This window comes from Calidris pugnax, unplaced genomic scaffold, assembly GCF_001431845.1.
Source record: "Calidris pugnax isolate Ruff unplaced genomic scaffold, ASM143184v1 scaffold352, whole genome shotgun sequence".
In the NCBI taxonomy this organism is placed as follows: domain Eukaryota; kingdom Metazoa; phylum Chordata; class Aves; order Charadriiformes; family Scolopacidae; genus Calidris; species Calidris pugnax.
Genome location: NW_015091110.1, coordinates 363119 through 384239, shown reverse-complemented (window position 1 = coordinate 384239; position 21121 = coordinate 363119). Strand labels below are relative to the sequence as shown.

Genomic DNA, 21121 nt, shown 5'->3' with positions numbered 1-21121 from the left:
GACAGGCATGTTTCAAAGTGAGTACTCTGTGAAGAGGTCCCTTCGCGTCTGTCTCATCTATTTTATTCCTTAGTTGGGGGCTGAGCACAGTTTTAGTCTGTGAAAATGTGGTTGTGGTGTGCAGCCAGCTGGGGTAAACACAGGGTTACAGTCTTCAGATGGAATTTTTGGGTTGATGACAGTGCTGATGTCTAATTTTAGTGCTTGAGAGAGGAGTTGTGTTATAGATGGGGAAACTGTGGCATGAGGAGAGGAAGGTCGTACTGTGGGTGAGGGACACAACTGAGAACTAGAACATTTCAGTTAGCAGGCTGCCCTTACCCATGCCCTAGAGCTTTCATCAGCCAACGATTTCTGAGAAGGCCTTTTTGAAAGGTTAAACCTGAAGAGCTCTGTAATGGGTGGGAGCTTTATGAGTTGGGTTTGTTTGTTAGAGTGTGTGAAACGTACAGAGAACTGTTTGAGTGGGCTGTACAGTGACAGAGTGGCAGAGCTTATACTGTCAAAAAACCTGGCCTGTCTTTAAATGTACTGTGCCCATGTTGCAGTAGAGAAGAATTGTTTCTCTCTTGAATTACCTTGGATATTTATGGGTGTTGAATCTGTGTTTTTACGTTCTCCTACTATGCAAGTCCTTCAAAAAGAAAATAAAAGCTTCTTTTTGGTGAAACCCTATTTTAATGATGGCATATTTAAGCAAAAATAGCAAAATAGGATTTGCTGTTGTCTCTCTGAAGTGCTCCCCCCCTCCCCCTCTTGTAAGCCATGTATTCCTCAACCTTCTGCTGAGGTTTTCCTGCCTCAAATTTACAATGAAATTTAAATTCTCACATATTAAGAATCCTGAGTTCTGTTGTGACTTTAGTTTTTGAATACCACATAGTGAATATGAAATAAGTCTTGGCAAGATGAGATTATATAGTGCAACTTCAGGACTGGCAATGTGCATAACCATCGTATGCTTCACCTCTGTAGGGCTGAACTTCACATGCTTTAACTTTGTAGAAAGTCATTTTCTGAATTGCAGTAATGCCTGCAAAGAGAGGATTTTAAATTCCTAGAGGATATTTTGGTTACAGAGTATATTCAGAATGGACATGTGAATTTCTCGTCAGTTTAACACTTGGTTTTGTGCCCCTCACTTCTCTTAGATGCCTCAGTGGAGCTTTGCAGTGCTTTGTAGGCATTTAGGTTCAGATGTGTGGCTAGAGCATTTTGGCCTTGTGTCGTTGATTTAGGAGTACATTGGCCCTTCAGCTTCAAGTCATCTTGTCCTTCTCCATATGGCCTTGTGTCGTTGATTTAGGAGTACATTAGGGGGCTCTGGCCCTTTAGCTTTGAGTCATCTTGTCCTTCTCCATGTGACTTTTACTCCCTTCATGTCCCAGCCTTCTCCTTTGCGCTAGGGCCCTGGGCTGGCTTGGGGAAACACATCTCAGTTTGAGTTGCCCGTGTTATGAAGTTCTTACAGAAACTACCTTGCTTCCTCCTGCTTAACAGGAGGACTCTGCATAAATCCTTGTCCTCCTTGGAGGATTTAATCTCTTGCTTTTCCTTTCCTTATTTGATCACGCAGATGCCAGACTCTTTTTGTCTTAGAGTGCTTTAGCACTTACTCAGAAGGCTGGAGACAGAGGGCACTAACCAGGAGCCACCTGGGGTGTGGATGCTCATTACTCACTGGTACTCCTTGATGCAGAAGGAAAAGGTGTAGGAGGAAAATGTTAGCTTGTGATTCAGGCCTAGGCTGGGTGTCGTTTTAATGTGCCCTCTGTGTCTTCCTTCTTGGTGCCTCGAAGTATCAGAATGTTCTATTTCACAGCTGGCTTTTGAGCTAGCATCTCCCAATGAGGCATGGAATAGGAAGGACAGATGGTAGCAGCAGACACAGGGAACTTGTGGCAGAGTCTTAAACATGTAGAAACCGCCTTAAGAGGAAGAAAGAAAACCAGATCGCATTGATACCATATTATTTGAGTTTCCTCTGAAGGCAGACATCCTGGAATGAAGCCAGGTTGATATTCTTCCAGAGACAAGTCTTTTATAGGCTCAAAAATGAATATAGAACTGATTAGGTCTGCTCTAAGCGTATTCTAGAGGTTGGTGTCTGACCCACAGAAAGATCATCTATAAAAAGAAAATCAGAATTAGAGGCCTGGTCTATAGTGAGATGGGATAGCTAAATATTTGCACAATGGTAGTATAGTCTGAACTTCTGAAATTTACCCTGCTCTTTCTGTTAGCAGAAAAATGAGTATAACAAATCCTTCCTGAATTGTTCAGAGGGTTTTCCTCTTTGAGGCAGAGGGGCAGGAATCTATCACTGCTTTCCTCTGAAAAAGCATACCGCTTAATAACAAACACTGTGTATTCTGAGGTGGCTGTGGGTTTCTTGTCACTGTGTTTGCCCAGTTTGCTTCTAATCTTTGCAAATCTTCTCTCGCTTCTGCATCAGAAGTGAAGGAATCAGAGGACCTTGTTCCTGCAGCTGAGGGTCTCTGAAAACAATTCATGGATAACATCTGAAAAAACTAGCATTTTTTAAAAAATATTGTTGACTGATTTAAAATTATTTGATAGGCACACTGTGTGACTTCATTTCACCCTTTTGTAGCCTACAAAAAAAGGAGTTGAGTGCAGTTCCAGAGGTCAGTGCAGTAAAATGAAGTAAAAAGTAGGTGCTCTCCTGATTGCTGACAGACAAGTGGCACTCTGGGGAGAGAAAGAGCTTGTCCAGGAGCTGCCATCAGCAAAGAAAGAACAAGTAATTGAAAGCAATGGTAGGGAAGGAAATAATGTTTATAGAGCATCTTCTTTCACAAAGAGTTTTACTGATTTCTTGGCAGACAGTATTACGGGGTGTCTGCTCCAAATCATTTTAGGAGAACAGATGTCTGATTATTTTTTTTTTCCCTTTCATCATATGGCCCTACAGCTTGATTTTTCTGAGCTTTTAGCAGGAGGAGACTTTTGTAAAGAGAATTATCAAGGCTGCTGGGGAGAGAGGTGTCTCAGCCTGGTATTTAGAGGCAAATGCTGCACTATCCCTAATATATTGATGTGTGTAGCCTTGGATGTTCTGTATAAAAGTAATGGTACCTGATTCTCAGAGGCCAGTTGAATGCCATAGTAATAATCTACTGGAATATTTTTTTTATTGCTTTTGATTTTTGTTTTTCTCCCTAAAGTCAAGGCTAGGAAGTATTTGAGAAAGGATCTGTTTGTCAGACTCAGAGCAGGGAATCATCAAGTCTTGCTGTTGTTCCTCTTGTCAGTTTTGCATTGAATTGCTTGTCTGTTCTTTAACAAGTAATTTATAAACTTATTTATAATTTGTCTATAAGCTTGTCTATAAATTTTATAATTTATATTAATTTATAAGCTTGTCTGTAAATTTGTTTTCCTTGGCTAGCTATGCATATAGGACTATGCCTTCCTATTTTGGCGTGCTTGCTATAACACAGGAAATGTTTAAAAATCCTGATCCAGTAAACATTTACTGTCATAATCTCAGCATTTTAGAAGTACATCTTTTCCATGGCATCATTTACCTTGTTTTGATTGTATTCAGTGGAGGAAATAATGTAAATGCTCTCTAGTATGTGCATTATGTGATTATAAAGGTAGTTCCAGGTCGACTTCTGCATCTGTAGTGTCAGGCTCCTGCCTGTCTGGCAAATGCTGCTTAATGGACTACACTGGCTGGGGAGGGATATTTGCAGGGGAATATTAGCTTTATGTTTGTTTATTTATATTCATTAGTGCTTCTCAATCTGCCAAAGGCACGCTGTATCTGAAAGACTTAATATTTACACTTGGATTTCAGGCCTGGGAACAGTCCTCTGGAGCGATCGTATTCCCCAACATCCAGCTGTTGGCCAGTGAGGTTTCCAAGCTTCTGACAAAAGAAATTAAGAGGAACCTCAATGGCAAACCTGCAGGTAACGATCCCAAACCATATCCACTGGATCCAGTTATTCTGGGAATGTGCTGACATTCAGCTGTCCTCTGTGTTTATCATGAGGGCAATAAAGGGGGAGCAGGACGATGCCAAGTGTAGCAAGCCAGATCTTTTAGTAGGTGTGAGCTAGCACTGGTTCTGGATGATTGCACTAACGATCTGGGCTGGTATGCTGTAATGACCTTGATTTTCAAATTTTTATAGCTGGAAATGTATCATACTGCAGCTAAGCAGTAAAAGAGTAGGCTACATGCTATTCTGAGGAGCTTTATTTAATGAGAGAAATACTTCTAGCCACGCATGGCTTTCCTGGTGGCTGGTGTACGTTCTTTGCACTGGTCAGCTGGCAGCCTTCATGAGCTGAGCTGCTATTCCCAGTGAAGATGGACTGTTTGAAACACTTAGTTTACCTGAACCAACCTGGAAGTGTTAAAGACCAGGCTGGATGGGGCTTTGAGCAACATGGTCTGGTGGGAGGTGTCCTTTCCCAGGGCCGGGGGGTTGGAACTGGATAATCTTTAAGGTCCTTTCCAACCCAAACCATTCTATGATTTTATGACCTAAGCCTGATGCTGGATCAAAATCCTTTAATGTCCTTCTATTCAGTGGACTCCTGTTATTGTAATTTTGTTGAATTTCTCAGAAAGGATCAATGCAGCATTTTCATTTTTCATTGAGGAATTGAACTTTAATGTTTTTGTGGTAACAGAGGAAGCTCGTCTTGCTTTGGAGCAATTGCTGCAACAAAAAGGGGAAGCAGAAGATGGCTGTTTGCTCCTGAAATCCGTGTATCTACTCTCACAGACTGACTTGGTAAGAGAAATGACTACAAATGGGTTTTTTTGTTGTTTTGTCTTGTTTTGGGGTTTTTTTTGTCCTTTTTATTTCAGAAAAGCTGGGCAGCCACCCCAGCAGTGGAACACCCAAGTCTCATATCGGTTGCGTTCTCCCCAATGCTTTGTGATTCAGCATGCCCAGGGCACACAGTCAGATAGACAACACCCCAGCAGGTTTATAGTCCAGGCTTTCCTAAAAGAGGGAAGTAAGCGCTCTGTGCTTTCAGATACCCTTTTTGTTTTGATCATCAAGCAACTTTTATTTCTCTGATGTATACTTTTGTTTTCAATTGTGTATCACTGCTCTTCAACCTTCCTCTGTCACTGCGGTTTACACATCAAAAAGGAAGGATCTGTCTACCTGGTAATGCAGTGGTTGGATTTTCCACCCTGGTAGCCTCTCACTTTGAAGCATTTAAAAGCATTTCACAAAATTTACTTGTACAGCCATCCTGAATGCAGGCTGGTGTCATCAGTACAGCCTGCTGATGGGCACCAGGGGGGCATTTAACCCTCGCGTTGAGCTGAGCAGTTTGTCTCATCCTCATTCAGATACATGAAAATAAAATCTTCCTGTCAGCTTCTAGTGGATATGTTCTGTCTCATAAGGAGCTCTGTGAAATTATTTATAGTTAGTCACAGCCTGAAGGTTGTGTTCCTGATGAGGTTTGTGTTTTTCACAGATTTAAGACATTGTTTGGTTTTTTTATGTAGGGGACACACAAAACTTCATATCACAAATTTCACTCTTTTGTTTAATTTGCTGTTGATGTTTGTTCTGATTATTGTGTGCCGAGCAGGCACGCTGGGACTTCTCTGTAAGTTGTACACAGCCGTAGGGAAGATGGAAAGAAACTAAGTGTTGAGAAACATCGTGGAGAAACAGTGTCTCTTGCATTTATAAAAGCTAAAATTAGAAGTGCGTGTGCAGTTATTCAGTATGTTACAAAAGCAAAGGCATTATAGCTAAGTTGCTGCTACGCTGGGTCATGGAGGGCATGGAGAATTGGCCTCACATGGTCAGTGTCTTTGCTTCTGCCAAGTGGCTTTGTAGAGCCGTGCTGTTCGATTGCAGCGCTCGTATGTCCTAGAGCACTTGTAAGGATAAAATACTCAAGTAGCTCTTTCATCTGCCATGGTGTGTGCAGTGTGCAGAAACACAGGGAAACTGTGGTCAGCTTCTAGAGGGACTGATTTTTATTTTCTTTACTTAGAGAACTGTGTGCAGCATCATTGGATCTGGCCTTCCCGCGGCTCTGATGCAGTGTCTGTACCTTTTCTTTACTTTCCCTCTGAAGAAAACCAGTGATGACAGAGAGACAAGTGAGGATGACATTCAAAGTCAGGAAATGCTTGTTAAGGTGAGATGTGTTTCTGGGAGTTCATTTGCCCCGATTACTCAGATGTTCACTAAGGCTTTTAGCTGGTAACTGATTCAAACTGCCAAAAAAAAAACCAGGAGCAAATTTGGACTGAAAACCATTGAACAAGCATCAGGAACAGTATAAAACAAACTGAGATGATCCCACTATATTACTTGTTTTGTTAAACAAAACAACATGACTTTTAGTGGGAAAAAGTCCATTGAGAATATCCTAATGGTATTTTACTTGTTCATTTCATTGCATCCTTTCTCCTGGTATTAGCATCAAACTATAATCCCTAAGCCCAATGGATTTTTCTTCATCTCCCAGATATTTTATGGAGGTGTTTATTGTATCTGATGTTTGTTTGCTTTTCAGATAATGCTTAACTTGTACAGAGAGAAACAAGGTGTAGAGGAACTTCTGGCAGCTGATAAGCTTCAGTCATTAATTATAGCAACTGCTTCCCTCTGGGACCAGTGTAGCCCCTCATGGAAAGTACCAACAGGCCGTGTGCTGAGAACGATTTCAAAGGCTCAGACCAAAAACAGCATTGTGTACCTACAAGGTTTGGTTCAGTATTTTTGCTTCTCCTTTCCTCGTAGCTACCCTGAGAATGAATTCTCAAGAAAAGTCTCCCTGGGACAGATTTTTATATCTACATCATTCTGGTAGTGAGTCAACTGCAAAGCATGAGCTCTTGGCTTTCTAGACAGGAGCTTTATTTAGTACTGGTAGCCATCTGGAAACTGAAGCTTTTTCTACACGAAAAATAAAACTACAGGCAAGAGTCAGTCCCTCCTGATCACACTAATGTAGAGAAGGGAAAGATGTATTATGGGTTTTCTTAAGTTGTCTGACTCAATGTGTGAGTCTAAGGCTCATGCACACTCTAAATACGAGGCTGAGGGCACTGCTAGAGGGACAGTATCTTTTGGGACCACGTCATAAGTGGTTGAATTGCATTGACATTTCTTCTAGGCTTTATTAGAGTCAGCATTTTTTTTTAATTATTAAGAAGTTCAAAAGCCATGAGTCTCAGTTTCTTAGAAGGAAAAAGAAGTTTTATTATCCACTCTTTATTATCAGTATTACTTGTCATGGAGTACTTGCATATAGGTATCTTTATTTATTTTTTAAATAAAAATTTGGCTTCCTGGGTGAGACTTGAAGGACTGAGGAATGATAGTTCTAACAGTACTGAACTGTTTAGACATTTTGAAGCTGTTCTGGAAGGACCAGCCATCAGACTAGACAAGAAAGACTAGGTTTCATTGCTCAGAGCAAGAGGTGTGTACCCCGTTACATACAATTAAATGTGTCAGCTTCCACTTACCTTGGATTCACTATATATGAATTTTGGTGAATGGCTGGGTTGGAAGTTTATACTCTTGAGAGTGAATCTGCTTCTGGGAATTAAGCAAAGAAATGCACGCATGCTTTGAAACCAGAAATGTTCTTCATATAGCCTCTGAGATGGGTGGTGTTTCATATATCCTCTTATCTTTTCTGTGTAGAAAAGAGAGTTAACTGACTCCTATTTTACTGGGAAAAAAATTTTACTGAGAACTTGTTCTGCTTATGTTAGTAACCTTGAACTTGTTTGACAGTCCATTCTTAAATGCCTGCTTTATTTATTTTTTTCTCCCCTCAGCTGTGGACTGCATTAAAATAGCTATTCAGAATCTCTTTAAGCTGGTTGATACCATACCTCCTTGTGATGTCTGTGAAGCTGCTAGTATCGTCTTGTGCTTTGTGAAAGATTCCTATCCCATATCATCAGCTTTATTAACAGAGTTTGAAAATAATGATGGCTACCAACTCCTGCTAAAAATTTTACTCGGGTAAGTAGAGAGGTTTTAGTGGGCTTCAAGAGGAGGGTAAAACTTCATTTTCAGAACACCTGATCTTTATCAGTAAGAGCTAGGACTGCCCTTGTCCTTTCTAACTGATGTAATTAGGCTGGAGAAACAGAAATAGCACACAGGTGCTCAGGGCTCCAGGTTAGTCTGCCTTCCCGGCACACACTGGCTGGAAGGGATAAGATTGAGCTTCTTTCCTGAATGTTCTCTGTGACTAGCTTTCCTCTCCTCTGATGTCTGGAATTTCTTTTTCAGGTAAAAAGAATCTTGCTGTTTGCATTCTTTCTTGTCAAAATGGATACTAACATTTGCTCTGGCCTTATTTTTTTTTCTTGTTTAGATTAAAATAGAATATATTTTTTCTGTTTTCTTCTGTGATGTTCCTAACTTCTGCTATCAGTCTATTGTTCTGCTGCTAACACATGCCCAGATGCTACAGTTTTCCTTAAGAACTGACCCTTCTAAGCGGTACAGAATAGGACAACAAGATAAGCAGCTCTTTGCCCTTTGACAGACTCTCACTTCAGTCTAAACTATGGCAAATCTGGGGTTACAGTTTAAACTATTTCCTTATGCAGGAGAGACATGCCATCCTCCTGTCTGATTCACAAAACTCAGGCAATACAATATTTTTTCTTTCCTGGGGGCTGTGATTTTTCTGTTATTTATCTCAGTTAGCAAGTGCCTTACCTTGCCAACAATATGCCTACCTTTTAATGTGAAGTATCTGCTTTAATTTTTTGATGTCTCAGACAATTTAAATTTTTACTCCCCAAAGCAGGTGTTCTTTTGGAGAGAACTACTTCTTTTTTCAGTACACATAACTGGACTAAATTCCAAGTTTTATTTTCCTTTTCTTACAGTGTCACTTCAGTTTTCTTCTTCAGTTTGTAGGTTTTGTTCTGATTCAGAATGTGCCACCCTGGTGTGGAGTTACTGTTTGTAAGATTGTTAAACAAGTCACAGAAATAAGACAAGAAGACAGTAAAAGAGTCTGGGGAGGATAAGGGAGTAAAATAGGTAGCTCCTGTGTGCTCGGTACCTGGTGATATATCCAAGAATGTTTGTGTTACTATGGCATCAACATATGACAATCCCAAAATTTGTTCCTAGATGTGAGGGGTTACAGGAAAATGAAGAAGACCCCTATCTGGATGAGGTCTTGGACATGCTGACTTGCCTGACAACCTGTGGAAAAACTGAACTGAAAGTTTCTGGCAATATCGTACACCCGCAATTACCACACTTTGATTTTGAACAGACACGATCTGGTACAGTATATATTTATATACGTGTGGCTATATAGGTGGGTCATAGAAAAGTGAAGCTCTATGAATTATGTGTCTTAAGATGGAGAAAGGAGTATGAGATGGCATCTTCTGATCCATGTGCTTAATGCTCCAGGAACCTGAGCTGACCATGTCAGGTGTGAGCCAAGGTGGAGTACATGCCTCCCAAACACATTCTGCATGTCTGTGACTCCTATTTCCACTCTCACACGTGATTTAACATTATGGTGTTTGCTGTCTTAAATGGCATTGAGGTAAAAATGATCTCACCTGGTTTTATCCCACAGGAATGACAGTGAAAAACCTTCAGGCTTTTCAGGTGTTGCAGTCCATTTTCCTGAAAAGCAATGACCAGCACCTGTGTGGAAGAGTCTTGGAAGCCATTGGTACCATATGGGCCTGGGACAGAGTGAACTTCTTCCTTCTGGAATGGACACTACAACCTATCAACCAGTTTACTGACATAATCCATTTCAAACCACACCCGGTCCAAGTCCAGTTCTTCAGACTGGTGGAATCCATAGTGCTAGACCTGTCCTATATCCCCCATGAAATTTTGAAGAAGGTTCAGTATTTGATAAAGGAAAACGTAGTGCCATTCTGCACCTTAACAGCTCTCCAGTGCCTTCTCAGCATGACTGAGAAGGACCCATTATTCAGCGACATATTCCGTGACTCTGGGCTCTTAGGCCTACTGTTGGCACTTTTGAGGAAGCAAGCCAAGATCCTGAGGAAGTCAGGTACAACTTAATGTCGTTCACAATGGTTGCTGAAGTAGGTGGATCGATAGGAATGTGTGTATCTTTTTCTACAGTTGATTTATAAATTTTATATACTGAGTAGCTAGATTTTGTCTGCAAGCCAGCTGGCCTAAGTTTATGACATACTAAGCTGGGTCCTCACTGAAATCTGTTTATTGTTCTATTTGCTGGCCTAAATGCTTCTGGGCTGTTCTTCATCAGTGTAGGATGAATTATCCTGTAGGGTACCCTTCAGCCCACACTTTTAGACAGGTCTCAATTTGGGGTTCTCTAGGGTAGCAGCTTGAGAGTAGTGGAAGAAAGAGTTTTCCACAGTGCTTAGTTCCTCTGAAAATAACACAGTCCTGAGGACTGATGATGGAAAGCATTTTTTTTTAATTTTGGGTATTACCCACAATTACTACTGCCCATTGTCATCTGATATAATTGTCTCCTATTATGAAAACAGAAAGGTAATAGTCCTGGTGCAGTGTGAGAGTAGTGGAAGAAAGAGTTTTCCACAGCGCTTAGTTTCTCTGAAAATAACACAATCCTGAGGACTGATGATGGAAAGCAATTTTTTTGAATTTTGGGCATGTATTACCCACAATTACTACTGCCTATTGTCATCTGATATAGTTGTCTCCTATTATGAAAACAGGAAGGTAATAGTCCTGGTGCGGTAACTGTGGTGTACAGCTGTCTTAGGGGACAGACTCGCATATTGAAACGTTTATAATTGCTATTTTAAAGAAAGAAAAATGCATGATAACATTTTCTGTGTTGAATGAATTAGGAAATGCCTTTAAATTTCGGTGCGATTGTAGTTTTTTAAGTAAAGGAGGAGGGACCCAAAGTATTAGGTAGAAATTCTGATGCAGCAGGCACAGTTGAATTATTTATACACATTTATTCCAAGCATCAGAAGGAATATGAATTGCAGCAGAAGTTTCAGAGAGGAGACATCCATTACCTGCAAGGACACTTAGATTTACATTCTTGATATCAGAGAACTAGAGTTTTGTACAAGAGTACTTAGATAAGGATTGGCAAGATAAATACCAAGGCTTTCTTCTATCTTTGCATTAATTTCTCTGCATTAGATCCTTTATTTGTGTGTGTTCCTACCCTACCAGGTATCACTGAGCAGGTAACTCTTAATCAGTTGGGAAGTGGAAACACCAGTGTTACCAGTATTGCCTATAGTTATGCAGGAGATATGGGCTGAAAAGCATAGAATCAGACCTGTGTTTCCCAATCCCAGATTAGACAATGCCCTGTCTGTATTTTGTTGCTCATTTTAAAGTTCAAATAGCCTCTAAGTAATATTTAAGAGAAAACTAGAATGTGCTGGAGAATAGGTGTTCCTTTTTGCTTTAATATATTTTAATTACAGTTAACTGTGTCTTGTATAAATTTTATTATTAATTTTAATATACTGGCAGCTGGAACCCATGTGCCTGGTCTGGAAGAAGACACTCAGAAAGAATTAAATGCTGTGATGCTGAAGATGGTGGCTGCCCTTACAGTGGGCTCTGTGAGGAACACGGGTAAGATATGACATATGACTGCAAATATATTGTCACCAACTATCAAACAGTCCCCTTCATGAACTAAAGAGATGTTTAAGCTGAAAACTAATAAGGCATCTGTTCCTTTTCATTCATTGTTATATTGGGAAGCTGTAATCTTGGATGACTAGAAACCATGGTCATCCAGTTACTTTATCCCTAATGGTTCTTGTTCCATTCTGTTTGTGTCATCTTCATCTTAACTGGATCTTCTTGCCTCTCCTGCAGTATTTGTAGAAATGTGGCACTTTACACCAACACTGAATATCTGCCTGTGAAAACTACAAGTAAAAATTAGTTTAAGTAACAAATGATACCATATTTGTTCCCAGTTGTTCTGAAGGACTATGGAATGGTGCCATATATCAAGATATTTTTGGATGATGAGTGCTATCGGAGTGCTACTCTCAGCATCTTGGAGCAGCTATCAGTCATCAACTATGAAGAATACATGAGCATTGTTATTGGGGCCCTCTGTTCTTCTACTCAAGGGGAACTACAGCTGAAACTCGATCTGCTGAAGGTAATTGGGGTAGCTTCCCACTTGGCGGCTGGTTTATTGAAAAATGCTTGGTTTGTGGTGAATTGCTCTTAATCTCCCCCATAACACTGTGGTTTTTTCTTGAAAGGTAAGTGCAGAAGAAAAAAGAGCCATGGACCAGTTTTAGACTCTGGTAAATTGGGTGCTTTGATTTTTTTAGCAATGTGTGTGTGGTCAACACCTTCACTTGCTATCAGATTGTGAAGTATTTTGAAGATTTGCATAGTAATGCAGGGCAGAGATATTGGAATGGTGAGGGTCACAGTTCTAAGAGTGGTTCTATGTAACGTGGCAGAGAAAGGAGAAACAAATGTGAAGGAAAGTGGAGGAGATGTGGAGAGAGCACGTGAGAAGAGGGGAAGGAGTAAGAAATGTGAAGGAAAGTGGAGGAGATGTGGAGGGAGCACGTGAAGGAGTAAAATTGGAAGGGGTAGGGTAGGCATGAGATGAACAGTTTCATTGTGATGATTTTCACAAGGTTGAAATTTTGCTGTCTAATTTTTTCATCTCTTGCATACACTGGTGTCATGGAAAAAGAGATGTGAGATGGTGGAAAGAAGGAGTCTTACGAATGTTTGGAGGAAGAAATTGGAACTATTCATAGCTTTATTGTGTTTATAGAGGGTCTGATCCATAAGCAATGAAGCAGGGGAAAGAATCGGTGGGTTTTATTTTGGTTTCGATCACAGGCATCAAGTTGAAAAGCAGCAGTGTTGTGAGCACTGATTTAGAGTTTCATGGTACCTTCTCTGCTAAGTGTGAACTGAATTCACCTTTCAGCAGCTGCTTCTGCGATACAAGAACCATGTTACTTAAAAACAAAAACAACCAACAAAACAACACAAACAAAAATGTGACAAAGTTTATAGCTTAGGTTTGAAACAGAAAACTTTAACACCATTTGTGGAAAAGTTGAGTAGGGTGCCCAAACTAATATGAAAATAAATGCAGCTTCAGTGTTTAATTTTGACAAATGATAACTGTATTAAGGCATAATGTAAGCAAATGAATTTATTATCTACATCGACTGGGACTGTGATTGTGTTACACACAAATTCAGATTGATTTGCTAATATATATTTAGCTGTTAAAGCCTGAGCCCAAATGCAATTAGCACCACCGTATTCCAGAGTGGCACGTGGACAATTATGAGGAATAACAAATAATGGAATGTGAAATAAATTCTGTTAACTTTAACTGAGTTAGGGGGTTTCCAGCAGACATCAGTTTTATAGATTCGAGACAGAGGAATACTAACTCACAGGCGATTAAATTCTAACTGAGTTAGAGCTGGAGGAAATGTGGTTACTGTTGACCTTCTCTGAAATGTGTTAAAGCCATCCTGATAACTTCAACTCTGAGTTATTAAATTTACTCCCTGTTCAGAAGTCTCTGCCTGGTTTGATACATTATCATGCAAAATTGAATGACAGTAATAGAGTTCCCCCTCCCCCTCCAGTTGTGGCAACCCTTTCTTACAGTCCTAGATCCTGTTACAGGGAGATATATTTATGTTAGAAACTTTTCCTCTTCAGCAGGTTGTGAAGTGAACTTCTGTCATTGGATATCTCTTGGGAAACTTTATATGTGAAATTAGCCCTTTCCAATGTGAAAAGGTACAGCCTCAAATTTGAAAGGTCTCTGGTGGTGGAAAGAGCATTGTATTTACAAAATGAACTGTGCAACATCCCCAAAATGGATTACATTCAAATATACCCGCCTGTTTGTTTGCAACTTCTTTTTTCTCACTGATTTTATTTCCACTACTACAACTCTTCATCATTTTTCTAGATTTTTTTTTTTTTTTAAATGGCAAGTTCATAGCATTCAAAACTTACAAGTGGTATAGGCTGGGGTTTATGTATATGTAATATTGTCAAGTGGGATTCACTTATAACCTGCTTTAACTCATTGAAGTTAGATAAAATCTAATGACTTCATTATCTTGGGATCTGACTCTTTATGGCCTTTTTCCTCCAAAGCGTTGTGCAAACTTTAAAACTAACTCTGCTGAGCAAGGGAATTATTATTGCCTGCCTTAACGAGGAGAGACTGCTGCTTGCAGTATTCTTTGGGCCATCCTGTGCAGTTACTTTTTTGGAAAGGGTCTGCTTGGTCATATGAACACAAGTCTAGTGTGGCCCCTCGTGTGTATTCAGGGCTGTAGGAAGACTTGCCTATAGTGAGCTGCGCTGCCTTCTCAGTGTCTGTATGAGGTTTTTTACAACTGAATCTTTGTTTTCATTTATTTAAGGCAAAGACAGATTACTTGAGAGAGTCTGAGAAGGTCTGACACTACCTCTGGCCAAACTAACTAGGATATGTAATGCAAGAAATCAGATTTCTTTGCTTATTCCTCTGAGCACTATTCCCTACCTCAGGCTGACTCCATGGATTGCTCCCGAGGGTGCATCACAGTCTTGGTTGTTTGACTCATTGGATATATTGGGGAAGGGAGGAGGAAAACAGCCGTGCAGTGGTGACCTTTACTTTGAACAAGTTTTGTTAATTTATTTTTTTCTTAAGAGAGTGAAATTTCAGTGAAAGAGTTCTGGTACAAACTTGGAATTTTAAAATATTCTAAAGCTTCTTTGTCCTTTGGTTTAAGTGTTTCTTTTGTCTCCTTTCTTCCCCATGTTTGTAGTCACTCCTGAGGGTACTGGAGAGTCCCAAGAGCCATTCAGCTTTCAGAACCTGCAGTGGATTCAATGGGCTCCTGTCACTTCTCTCGGACATGGAAGGTGCATTGCAGGACCCTCCCTCTGGGCTGTGGGCAGCAGTTGGACAGAATTGTGTACTGGAGCTCGTGTTCTTCACACTTCAGGGGATAACAGCAGCCCTGCACCTGGACCCTGTCAACAGCAACTTCTTCCAGAGGAATGGTCTCTTTGAAAAGATGGCAGAGGATCTCGGGTCACTTGGATGCTTCTGGACACAAGGGGAAGGGCAAATGTCTATGAGCCTTGACAAGACAAGGACGTTTGGAGAATTCTTGGATGCAGCTTTGTGCTCTTCAGAACCTTTCCCAATGTGGCTAAAGAACTGCATATGGATTCTGAATTTTCTTGATCACATGGTCAAAGGAACTCTCCATCTAGAGAACTACTTCAAGGAGAGAAAGCCAGAGGTGGGAGATACCTTGAGAACTGATCAGGAGGGACCCCAAGCTCAAGAAGAACATTCTGTTGCTTTGAAAAGACCAGGCAATAAATTTTCTGCCTCTTCCCATAGGTTATGGGGAAACCCTGAAGAGAAGTAAGTCTTTATTTACTACAGGAAATATAATAGTAAGACAGGTATCTGCATTTTATATGCTAGTAAACTGAGATAAGGTGTGACATAACCTGCCTAGAACAAACACATCTGTGCCATAGTCCCAACTCCTAGGCCTCTGGAAAGCAGAAGTGATCTCTTTTTGAAAGGTAGATGATGGTAAATGTTGGGGTATAAATGTTCAGTGGAGCAGTGGGACACACAACCCTGAGAGTTGCAGAGTTTGTGCTGAAGATTCTGACGTGCAGTGCAGGAACAGGACTGAGCTCTAAGGAAAGGGTTGCTGGGACTTGAAGCTTGGATTTAGTCTCTGCTTGAATCTACCCCAATCAATTTTGACTTTTTCAGTTACGTGGAAAGCTGTTTCCAGTCACCTGATATGTTAAAAATAAAAACTATTTTCAGTTATTTCGAATCCTCCCCTGTGTGTGTGTTCAGGCACATGTGTACAGACACACATTCTTGCTCATACAGCTGAAATAGAGAAAATTGGAAAAGGAATAGTAGTGCTGCCTGCCTCATCTAATGAAGGATTATATTGAAATATATAACCTTTGCAGGAAGGAGAGACTACACCAGAAATCAAAGTAGCTGTGAATCAATAACAAAATAATCAGCACTGGGGAGAGGACTTGGTGGCTCAGGAGGAACAAGTACTCTTTTCAAAGTAGATCTTCCTGGCCCTGTTTGGGAGAACATGGATACATGTGTGGAAAGTGTCTGGATGGTGGTGGTTGTGAGAAGTCCACAGCCCGCAGCTGTGGGCGGTTGGGTAAGGGAGGCTTGGGGAAGATACTGGAGCAAGAGTAGATCAGTGGAAATTAATCACGTAAATTGTGATCCATTCAGTTCCCAGTGTCTGGTTTGGGACAGTTTGGCTTTGGTTCTGGGATGTGAAGGCACAAAGGGAAGCCAGAGGTGGCTGGAGAGTGTCCAGGACAAGTGTATACAAACACAGCAGAGGAGCGTGTATGGGCAGACCATCAATCTTCAGGCCACACAGCCTCTGTTCTTTTCCAGCAGGAAGTTTTCTGAAAATAAAAACAAGAAATCAAGTTCCCGGAGTTCCTCCAAACCCGTGCTTCCCCTGAGGCAGCTTCCTCATTGCTATACTCCAGGCTCACACTTCCTCCTGAAGAAGGCTTCGGCCTGGGGCTGTGCCACGTGAAAGGAGGAACTTGAGGGCCATCAGTGTAGGTGGCCTGTGATGCCTCATCCTGCAACATATATTTAACATCCCTGGAAAAGGGGAAATGAGGGGAAAATCAGCATTTTAATGACAGGTTGGGTGATGGTGCAAGCTGCTGGGCTGCAGGGGAATTGACCCTTTCATTCCCATTTGACAGCCCTCTGTGTTCCTGCTCCTGTGATGTTTGAAACACCTCCTGTGACACATGGGGTCTCTGTTTCTCCTTTTTTGCTCCTGGTGATTAGCGAGAGCTTGCTGCAAGCTGTGTTAATGAGGCTGACATCTCTTTGGGAGGGAAGCCCCTCTTCATGCCCACCTTAGCAGAATGGCTGCTGTTACCACAGACTCGCTGCGCTAATGGCTCTTCAGGTTCTTTGGGCCATCTCATTTTGTCCTCAGACCCTTTAATTTGTCTTTCAAGTAGCAGTGAGTGCAGAGCAGATTTGGGATTCACACCATGATGCTGGTGGCATAGATGGAGTGGAATCATGGGGCTGACTGGGGAGCCCTGAGGCAGGAGAGAGGAGCTGGTACATGGAGACAGCTTTTGTACTAAGACAAGCCAGAAAATCAGGGCCTTTTGGAAAAACCACAGAATAGGCTGGAGATAAGGCTTATATGATGTTCTTAGAGGGGACAAAGCGTGTGGTGCTGGCAGGGAAGTTGAGTTTGATGCTGGTCAGGGACTCTGAAGTTTGGAAAGTCAGTCCTTGAATACAGTGGCTTAGGCTAAAAATGAACTTGCTCAGGGGGTGCAGCCACAGCAGGAAAAAAAGACTGAAATTTTGATCCTATTGATACTGGTGGGACTGGATTTTTCTCTTTAAAGGTGGTTAGGGTGTTTTGAGGGAGATGGGAGGAGAGTATATTCTTACTGTGTACTATGGCCTCAAGTTGCACCAGGAGAGGTTTAGGGTGGATATTAGGAAAAATTTTTGCACTGAAGGGTTATTAAGCCTTAGAATGGGCTGCCCAGAGAAGGGGTTGAGGCACCAACCCTGGAGGTATTTAAAAGATGGGTTGATGTAGTGCTTTGAGACATGGTTTAGTGATTTTTTTTTTATCAGAGTTAGGTTGATGGTTGGACTCAATGATCTTAAAAGTCCCTTCCAACCTGGGCAATTCTATGATTCTGTGTTCCTATTTGACATTTAAAAACTCACCCACCTTCATGTCAAGTACAGATGTATGTGTTCACACGGGAGCCACTGTTGCCGTAAGCATTTATACTAAATCTGGGTTTGATTCATTACACAGAAAATATTGCAAAAGAACAATTTCTTTGGCAGTATCTTTCCTGAGGGTGCAGTAAGAATCATTTGTCACTGTGTGGCAGTGCACTACACCTTACTTGCTGCTCTGATATATCAGATGAGCCTTTTTAGAAGTGGCTAAAAAGTTAATTGCAGCATTTTTACTCTCCTTTAGGTCGCTTGTAAAAGCTTCTTTTTTTTTTTTTTTAAGCTCTTTTACTTGTACCCTTTGTTTTATGCAGTCCATAAAGCATATTGTGCTTTATTTTTTTCAGTCTAATTATGGCTGTTAGATGTTGGCTCTGCTTTTCTCCCGAGATTTATTTGGGACAGATGTTTTTGAGAGCGCACATCCGATCTCTGGTTCAGAGGTGCACTCAGAAATGCTGATTATAGTCTGAACACGACGAGCCTGCAGTGCCTGAACTAGAGTTACTGCTGTGCTGTGTCTTTGAGATATATCTGATCTCAAGCCTGCCTCATGGCAAAAGCTGCTCTTCTGTCTCATAACTCTGATGCCTCAGTTCCCTCCTGTGCCTGAATGTACAAAGGTGATACGTGGCAAAACAAATGAAAATTGATTGGGAAGCAGAGATATTTAACTATTTTTTTACTAGTTTAGGCAGAATATGGTGTTGGAATGCAACGGTGGCATACTGGGTTCATCAAGACTGTTTGCTTATTGCTCTTCTAGTTTGAAAGTACTGAATTTATTGTCTGACCAAAACTACAAACTGCTTGAAAATAGAAAATGCAGCACTGGTTCTGGGTTGATGCATCAGAGAGATCCCTCTAGTTGTCCGTTCTCTGTACGGCAAGTGCCTTCAAAGACAAAGTTTGTTTAAAGAGGCTGCTGTGATCTTTGAATCTGCAGGTCCATGAGCTGTGAGCTCATGGGCAGGTTATGTCCTGCCTTTGGTACTCTAGGGGCTCTTCCAGCTCTTCCAGGCCATCTGTATTTACTTGATTTCACATGCTGAGCCTGGTTACTGCTGGGAGGATTTACTGCTGGACTCTACTGTAACATTTTTGGACCCTCTTTGCTGTTGTTAATGATAATTATGGTGATAAGTCTTATGTGTCTTCTTCCTGCAGGTGGGAGATGGGAGACTGTGCCATTGTACATCCCGGAGCTGTCTGTGTTATGGTGAGGTTGCTGCCAAGGCTGTACAAAGAGGGACACTCTCAGGTGAGTCTGAACATATCAAAGTGCCGTCTGAGCAGCGTCTTCTGCTTTTCTGTTCCTTCATTTCCAGGAAATTGCATACTCTTTGCAGATGTGGAAGTATTAAAATTTACCTAGAACACTGGCAGAAAGAACAGTGCAAATTTCATGGAGTCAACAACTGTCAGGAGAACAAAGGCTCTTGGCTCTCAGTTTGACTCAATGTTTCTGTACCTGCCTGATGCAGTGCATGGGTCTTGGTCCCAGAATATTTACTGCAAAGGCACCACAAGTGTCAAAATCCCTTGAAAATTGTTTAAAATATTGCTAATGGACCCGGCAACCAGAACAGTCTGTCCCTTCAGGCCTAATGGTCCATAAACTTCCAATGCAGCTTAGAATCTGCTTTGCTTTATCAAAATTTCCATACATACGCCCCCTCTGAACAAATATACTGCCAATATTATATCTGCTGTCTGGTCTAAGATACTTGGATACGGTTTAAGTACGTAGGGAGAGATTGGAATAAAACCAGATTGTTCACCCAGAGCTGTGGAAGGTGGGAGTGCAACTGACTGCTAGCGCATCCCAGCTCTGTGTAGCGGAACCAAGCCAGCAGCGAGTGAGATTTTGTTAATTACAGTAATTAATTTCTGAAAAACAAGTAGAATGGTTAATTGGATGAGAGAGAGTGTCATCAAGAAACTACCAGCGTTCGCTCTAGGGCTGAGCTGTAGGAGAGAGAAAGCCTCTCAGAGCCTCAGTAGATGGCAGTGTTCTTAAAAATATGAAGGGTTAGAGCACAAATTCCAGCAATTTCAGTTATATAGTTAAGCAAGTTCATCTCTTCTTCTTTTTCACTCCTTTTTTTTTCTTAGTCAACAAGAAATTAATACTGCTAGTATTTGTTTAGGATTGCTGTTGTGAATAGGATTGCCTCAGGTAAAATGGGACCACTGTTATGTGGGGTCCTGGCTCCAGGTAGGAGTCAACACATGTCTTGAAGAGTTTTCATCAAATGACCCACAAACAGAGGAGAGGAAAAATAGAGGTTTTTCTGGTTAATTCTGTTTAAAAATGGATGAGGGAATGAGTGGAACCTCATGTCCAGCAGCTCATTGATGCTACCAGGGAGTGACACAAAAGGCTGAACTTCGGTACCTTTGCTCATAACATGCATGAACCCTTGTGAATGAGGTGCCACTTGGAACATGGGAGTCAGGCAAGATCTGATACAAAAGGTGGACCCTCACTTGCTAGTGAAGAGGAGCTACTCAGTAAAGGATAAAAACTGAAGGAATATCCCTTTGAATAGATCTATTCAGTCACAAACAGGGTACTGTTCTTTCTTTTAGCGCAGCAGCGTTTTACAGCTGTACGAGAGAGGAAATCATTTCTTTGTGGATGGAGCTTTTTGACTGTAGACTTTCATTCAAAAATCTGGGGGGCTTCTTGCTCTGAGTTTAAGCCCAAATCAAATATTACACTTTTTATGAGCCATGGTGAAGGACAGGTAGTAACTCATCTCTTTCTGCTTGTTTTAGGGCTGTGGTAGATCTTTTAGCTTCAGGTGTTCTGGAGTCATCTGGAAAAATCTTCAGAATCAGTTCAGGTCACGTGCAAATCCTTTGCTTTCACAGAAATGGCAAAAAAACCCACTGCTCTTACAGAAAAATTAATGTAATTCAATAAAATTAATGTACTTTGATTCTGACCCTCAGAGATAATATTTGTTTCCTACCAAATTTCCAACCTTTGTCAGACCCAAGCAGTGATGGGCTGGAGCAATGCTGAGCCTGTCAGCACAGGAAAACCAGCAGCAGACAGTAAAACAGGGGGTCTGGCACTTCATCCATTTCTTCTGACTCTCTAGAATGGCAGCTAAAAGCTTAGGAGAATAGATTTGTGGCTGTATGTTACTGCCATTCCTAGGTATGATCAAAAATCATTTTAATGTCATACGGGTATGAAAATTTGCTTAAAAGCCTTAAAACCCCCCCAAGAGACTGCCTTTGAGTAAGTAGATTGTGTTTAGAGGATATTGCACGTGTTCATGCTCAGGTCTGGTACTAATCTA

The 21121-nt window shown here is 41.2% G+C and overlaps 1 protein-coding gene across 1 annotated transcript in view; it reads left to right on the top strand.

Annotated features, from left to right (window-relative positions):
• The window catches only part of WDFY4 (WDFY family member 4), a 191015-nt gene that overhangs the window by 5187 nt on the left and 164707 nt on the right, over window positions 1-21121 (top strand). The window contains exons 3-13 of the mRNA XM_014958090.1: window positions 3827-3941; window positions 4671-4774; window positions 6012-6158; window positions 6540-6729; window positions 7816-8005; window positions 9137-9294; window positions 9600-10052; window positions 11498-11602; window positions 11956-12146; window positions 14809-15419; window positions 18975-19068. Coding sequence (XP_014813576.1) covers window positions 3827-3941; window positions 4671-4774; window positions 6012-6158; window positions 6540-6729; window positions 7816-8005; window positions 9137-9294; window positions 9600-10052; window positions 11498-11602; window positions 11956-12146; window positions 14809-15419; window positions 18975-19068 — 2358 coding nt within the window. The remainder of the gene's footprint in view (window positions 1-3826; window positions 3942-4670; window positions 4775-6011; window positions 6159-6539; window positions 6730-7815; window positions 8006-9136; window positions 9295-9599; window positions 10053-11497; window positions 11603-11955; window positions 12147-14808; window positions 15420-18974; window positions 19069-21121) is intronic.